The sequence below is a fragment of the Salvelinus namaycush genome, chromosome 17 (assembly GCF_016432855.1).
Source record: "Salvelinus namaycush isolate Seneca chromosome 17, SaNama_1.0, whole genome shotgun sequence".
In the NCBI taxonomy this organism is placed as follows: domain Eukaryota; kingdom Metazoa; phylum Chordata; class Actinopteri; order Salmoniformes; family Salmonidae; genus Salvelinus; species Salvelinus namaycush.
This window is the reverse complement of record NC_052323.1, coordinates 22,636,782-22,643,480: the sequence shown is the minus strand read 5'-3', so window position 1 is coordinate 22,643,480 and position 6,699 is coordinate 22,636,782. Positions and strand designations below refer to the sequence as shown.

Here is a 6,699-nt window from a genome sequence, read left to right as displayed (position 1 = left end):
TTAATCTCTGTGCAAGCAGCACCTCGAAGCGCCATATTGCAAAATGCAAAATCTCCAGTGCGAATGCGTGCTTGCACGAAGGTGAATGTTCTGCTGCTGCCTCATCATGGCTCCTTATCTTATGTTTCTGCTACTTGGGAATCGTTGTGTAATTTCTGTAGAAGACGTTTTAAAGACAGTAGGAGCACACTGTTTACCAAAACCTTTTCGTTTTTTGGGTCAGGGACATATGCAGCGACCGCCCCTCTGCCTGTTTGGGTCGTCACTAGTTAACACAGCCACAAAGTCATAATTATGGCTAAACCCCGCCCATTTCTACCATTTATCTTCTTACAATTCGATTTATCTAACCTTACCACACTGCTAATAAGCTTATTTTGTCGTTGCCAATTTTGACTTTGTGGCTGTCTTAACTAGAGACTCGTGTACTTGGCTGAATATGACGGAGAGGGAGGGTTGTCGACTTGCTGTCCTTAACCTAAACGTAGCAGGCAGTAAAATAAACTGCTGTGATAGCTGCCAGTACATTTACATGCAGATTTACGGTAGATCCTTTTATCGGTTACAGGAAGTGAGCAATCTTGCATAATAATCACTGATGACACAACACACAAACATCACTTTATGGGCTACAGAGTTTATAAACAGTGTATGCATTTTGCAAGCCTGATGTTTCAATAAGTCTCAATTAATAAAAATGTTGACATTTGTTGACTCTCTATATTGTTGAACACAAATGTTGAATGTTTTCAACCCTGGCCTATAAAACGTTTACATATCAATGCAGGCACATTGACAGGTGCATGGACCTGTCACCTGTTCAGAATCATTTGTGCACTACACAAGTGGTCTAGAGTGTAATAACCAATATATATATATAAAGGTTGTTATTAAAGCAAATAATATGTGACTTTAAGATACCATTATTAGTAGTATTAGTATTATAATTGCACCAGTACTGAGTAAGCTTTCAGACTTTGTCAAGAGTTAACTGAATCTAGGCCTGCTCTGAGGCTCTAAGTAGACCATGTGGTCCAGCCACATGACAGCATGCAACAAAATAATGCAATGAACTAACTCAATCAAGAAAAATAGTGCTTGACAAGGAATCAAGTCTTGCCCAGTTGACACATTTTATTTAATGTGGCTTTAACAGCAGGTAAATACAGTGTGTCCATACTCCATATTATAATGTCATGGTAGGAACACTGATGACGTAATTAATCTACTCTGGCGGAATTCCTTCTCCCTCCGATATCCCAGAATTCACAGCGTGACCTGCAGTATTGACAAAGAAAAGAACGACAGAAAACAGGGTGGGCTCTGCAAAACAATACCCCCACAAATTGACGACAATAAGGTAAAACACTACTATTTGCAACAGTTCCTATGAATTATTCAGATACAGATGACATTTTTGGAATGACATTGCTTGTGTCAGCTAGCCTGTCACCAAAATAGCTACGGTTGCCAGTGTGGTTCGCTTGCTAGCTAACGTTAATGCGTCTTTGTTTTGATGGCTAACGACGTTATTTGGCAGATCATGGTGTACGTAACATTAGCTATATAAACATCTGGTGTACAGTCAAGTTGGAAAGCGTTCACCCCCCCAATCACTCAACTAGCTACCTAACTACTTTGTTATGTTGATAGCTAACTAGCTTGTTATTGTTATGAAATCCGTGTAGCTAGTTAGCAAGCCAAACATAATTTGGCATTAATCAGCAACACGTCACTAGCATGGATTGACTAGAGTGCAATATATTTAGTCTCGGCTATTTAGCTAGATCGTATAATGTCGTATGTAACGTTACCTTTGGATTTGTAAAGCAACTAGTGAACTAGCTAAGATTACTGTTTAAAATGTTGCTATTCAGCTAACATATTTTGGAACAAAAAGTGCCTAGCTACAGTAAAGTTTTCAGTGTTAATAATTTAATTAATCACTTCGTCGATATATTGTCCTCTGGTGCGTTATTCAAAGTTCACAAAACTATTGCGAAACAATTTCACACATGAATGTGTTTCGTCCAGTTCTGAAATTCTCCAAGTAAACAAAACATGTTCACGTGATTAGCCATGTTGAGGCAGACTTTAACTAGCTATGTTATTAAAAGAGAGAATCCATATGGACCTACTGCAGATTTTAAGCTACTGTATCACCCCCAACACCCACCCCCATCAATAGGCTATTATTAAGATACTATTTACATACAGTCTGACTAATATTTACAGATTCTTGCCATTTCAAATCAAATGAAAATATGTTTGTGACCACACCACAAATGCTTTAATCTTGATGTTTTCCCATTGTATTGTACACAGGTCCTGGCATTGGTACAATGGAATAACCTCCAACTCTAAATTAATACAGTCTCCCTTATCATATTACATGAAAAGTTAATGAAGGGATGAAATATGGATTATAAATATTTACCATAATCATATACAGTACCAGTCAAAAGTTTGCACACACCTACTTATTCCAGGGTTTTTCTTTATTTTTACTATTTTCTAAATTGTTGAATAATAGTGAAGAAATCACAACTATGAAATAACACATGTGGAATCATGTAGTAACCAAAAAAGTGTTAAACAAATCAAAATATATGTTATATTTGAGGTTCATCAAAGTAGCCACCCTTTGCCTTGATGACAGCTTTGCACACTCTTGGCATTCCTTCAACCAGCTTCATGAGGTAGTCACCTGGAATGTATTTCAATTAACAGGTGTGCCTTGTTAAAAGTTAATTTGTGGAATTTCTTTCCTTCTTAATACATTTGAGTCAATCAGTTGTGTTGTGATAAGGGTATTTTTTTATTTAAATTTTTTATTTCACCTTTATTTAACCAAGTAGGCCAGTTGAGAACAAGTTTTCATTTACAACTGCAACCTGGCCAAGATAAAGCAAAGCAGTGTGACACAAACAACACAGAGTTACACATGGGATAAACAAAAGTACAGTCAATAACACAATAGAAATGTCTATATACAGTGTGTGCAAATGTAGTAAGATTAGGGAGGTAAGGCAATAAATAGGCCATAGTGGCGAAATAATAGGGGTGGTAGGGGTGGTATACAGAAGATAGCCCTATTTGGTAAAATACTAAGTCCATATTATGGCAAGAACATCTCAAATAAGCAAAGAGAAACAACAGTCCATCATTACTTTAAGACATGAAGGTCAGTCAATGCGGAATATTTCAAGAACTTTGAAAGTTTCAAGTGCAGTCGCAAAAACCATCAAGCGCTATGATGAAACTGGCTCTCATGAGGTCCGCCACAGGAAAGGAAGACTCAGAATTACCTCTGCTGCAGAGGATAAGTTCATTAGAGTTAACTGCACCTCAGATTGCAGCCCAAATAAATACTTCACAGTGTTCAAGTAACAGGCACATCTCAACATCAACTATTCAGAGGAGACTGAGTGAATCAGGCCTTTATGGTCGAATGCTGCAAAGAAACCACTACTAAAGGACACCAATAAGAAGAAGAGACTTGCTTGGGCCAAGAAACACGAGCAATGGACATTATACCGGTGGAAATCTGTCCTTTGCTGGTGACACTGTCTGATTTATTTAGAATTCAAGGCACACTTAACCAGGATGGCTACCACAGCATTCTGCAGCTATATGCCATCCCATCTGGTTTGTGCTTAGTGGAACTATCATTTTGTTTTTCAACAGGACAATGACCCAACACACCTCCAGGCTGTGTAAGGGCTATTTGACCAAGAAGGAGAGTGATGGAGTGGTGCATCAGATGACCTGGCCTACACGATCACCCGACCTCAACCCAGTTGAGATGGTTTGGGATGAGTTGGACCGCAGAGTGAAGGAAAAGCAGCCAACAAGTGCTCAGCATATGTGGGAACTCCTTCAAGACTGTTGGAAAAGCATTCCACATGAAGCTGGTTGATAGAATGCCAAGAGTGTGCAAAGCTGTCAAGGCAAAGGGTGGCTACTTTGAAGAGTCTCAAATATAAAATATATTTTTATAGTTTTTTTTTGGTTACTACATGATTTCATATTTGTTATTTCATAGTTTTGACATCTTCACTATTATTCTACAATGTAGAAAATAGTAAAAAATAAAGAAAAACCCTAGAATGAGTAGGTGTGTCCAAACTTTTGACTGCTACTTTATAACTATACACAATTAGTCATTAATCTGTGGTGTACTTGGTTGGAATGAAGTCTCACCACTGAGACTGTTGTTGTTTACCAGGGTGCAGCACTACGTTATGCTGCTAAGGAGCTGAGGGTGCGTGGGAAGGGCCATCTGCACGTGAGGGGAGGTTACAAACCTGCAGAGCTTCCAGGGAGAGGGCCCTGCCAGACACATCTGCAGAGCTTCCAGAGAGAGGGCCCTGCCAGACACATCTGCAGAGCTTCCAGAGAGAGGGCCCTGCCAGACACATCTGCAGAGCTTCCAGAGAGAGGGCCCTGCCAGACACATCTGCAGAGCTTCCAGAGAGAGGGCCCTGCCAGACACACCTGCAGAGCTTCCAGAGAGAGGGCCCTGCCAGACACATAGGACGAGAGAAAAGGACTGGGGAGTGAGCTCAGCTGGAGCCAATGCAGCAGCAGAGTGGACAGCCTGAGCTAGTGGAAGGAAGCCTTCCCGTGTTCGTGTTCCCCACAGAGCTTGTCTTCTACGCGGACGAGCAGACCTCCCACAAGCAGGTTCTCACCCTCTACAACCCCTATGAGTTCGCCCTCAAGTTCAAAGGTAAATAAAACATTGGGTTTCAAGATAACAAGGTATTGATATAAGAACCATTTTAGCCATCAATTAAGGATTCAAGAGAACCACATTGATACTGTTGAGTATACACTACTCATTCACAGTTTATTTTCTCGGTCAGTGCTATGCACAGCGCCCAACAAGTATACCGTGGTGGATGCCACCGGAGCCGTCAAACCACAGTGCTGTGTTGACATGTGAGTAATAAGCTTACTATTACATGTCATAACTAGGACCATCAGTTATCCTCCTTTAAGGCATATTAATGAAGGACATGATGTGCCCCTGCAAGCCTGAGTGCAACTTATGAAATAGCAAGCAATAATAGAGAATTATTTAATTGGAAGCAAGCTTCTGCTTAGAAAATGCAGTCATTCCAGTCAAATATTCTTATCGTTCCTTTGTATTTTCCTCTGTGTGTCTGTCTGTTCTCAGAGTGATTCGACACAAAGATGTGCGGGCATGTCACTATGGGGTGTCTGATAAGTTCCGGCTGCAGGTGTCTGAGCAGAGCCAGAGGAAGGCCCTGGGCCGGAAGGAAGTGACGGCCACTCTGAGGCCCTCGGCTGCCCAGGAGCCCCCCAGCCCCCGGCCCCAGGAGGAAGAGCGACAGATGAGGGAACAGCTAGCAGACAGCGTCTTCTTTGAGCAGACCACCTTCCAGACAGGTAGGAGTATGACTCGCTGCTGAAAAGGGATATCTCGCCCAAACTTAGCTATCAATACCTATTAAGTGTGTTATGTACCCTGAGACCAAAAATATATTAGCCAACATTATGCAGGCTACATTTGTTGTTTAGGTGAACTAACTGAAATGGAGGCACTGCATGTCATTATATTGTCCTGACACTTGGTGGTGCCAGACACCAATACAAGACAGGAGTGATCAAGTGAGAGCAGTGGATTGTTATGGTGTGTGGGTGTGTGTGTTGTACAGAGAGCCGCTCTCAGTCTGGGGGCCCAAGCCTGCTGACGGTGCTGTTGGGGTTGGTGTGTATGGCTGCCCTCATGCTGCCCACACTGGGGGAGCAAGAATCCACCGTGCCTGTCTACCTCCACTTAAGTGTTACCAAGAAACTTGTAGCTGCTTACGTTCTAGGTGAGCAAACCCTTGATGAACAATTGCATGCTCGCTATGTTTCATTCTATCACCAATTTCAATGGATATGAATTGATAATACTTCATGGGAGTCACTCAGCGCACACACACACACGTTGTCTTCTACGTCCCAAATGGCACCCTATTCCCTATATAGTGCACTACTTTTGACCAGAGGCCTATAAGCCCTGGTCAAAAGCAGTACACTAAACTAGACTATGGGGTTTGCTTTGATTACTCTTGTTCTATCCATTCTGTCTGCACGATACTGCTGGAGCATAATCCTGCTGAGAATTGATTGTTTATCTATGTTACAGGTCTTCTTACAATGGTTATCCTGCGTACATGAAGTGCTATGGGGGCTGGAAAGAGAGAACGAGGAGAAGAGGATACAAAAGAGAAGAGAACATTCACTCACCCAAGGCAACTACATGCTTGAAAGGGTAGTGTTGAGGGGGAGGGGGTATCCGGTCAATTCCCCCTTCCTCTGTCCCAAAAACATACATTTAATTGTTTTGAAATAAAAACATAATACTGACTGATGCAGCGGGCACAGAAATAACATTGTGGATGGAGGGCATTGTGTGGGTCTGCAGCCGTGGGAGGAAGCGTTTGTATAAAAACATGGGGGTCATTAAATTGTGTTTGACTTCATATCCTGTGTCGAGTTCCATGGCCATTAAGTAACAGACAATGGTAAAGTTGGCGATTTGCTGTTACACATTAGGGCAATTTGAAGTTGTGATTTCATGTACATAAAGGTGCAATATGTAGAAATCGCTCTGCCATGGTTGCTGAAATTCAAATCGTTTGCCTAATTTGTTTGTGACAAAACAAGCCATGTTTAGTGTAG

The 6,699-nt window shown here is 41.6% G+C and overlaps 1 protein-coding gene across 2 annotated transcripts; it reads left to right on the top strand.

Moving 5' to 3' along the window:
• The first annotated feature begins 1,261 nt into the window (after window positions 1–1,261).
• mospd1 (motile sperm domain containing 1) lies at window positions 1,262–6,500 on the top strand. Of its 2 annotated transcripts, none has more exons than XM_039012450.1 (6): window positions 1,262–1,360; window positions 4,229–4,732; window positions 4,869–4,944; window positions 5,183–5,415; window positions 5,685–5,846; window positions 6,164–6,500. In XM_039012450.1, exons 2-6 carry the CDS (start codon window positions 4,579–4,581, stop codon window positions 6,193–6,195), a joined length of 657 nt encoding a protein of 218 aa, XP_038868378.1. In that variant the 5' UTR covers window positions 1,262–1,360; window positions 4,229–4,578; the 3' UTR covers window positions 6,196–6,500. The 2 variants fall into 2 exon arrangements, with proteins under 2 accessions (XP_038868378.1, XP_038868379.1); XM_039012451.1 differs by having other exon boundaries at window positions 1,278–1,360; window positions 4,198–4,732.
• The last annotated feature ends 199 nt before the right edge of the window (window positions 6,501–6,699 follow it).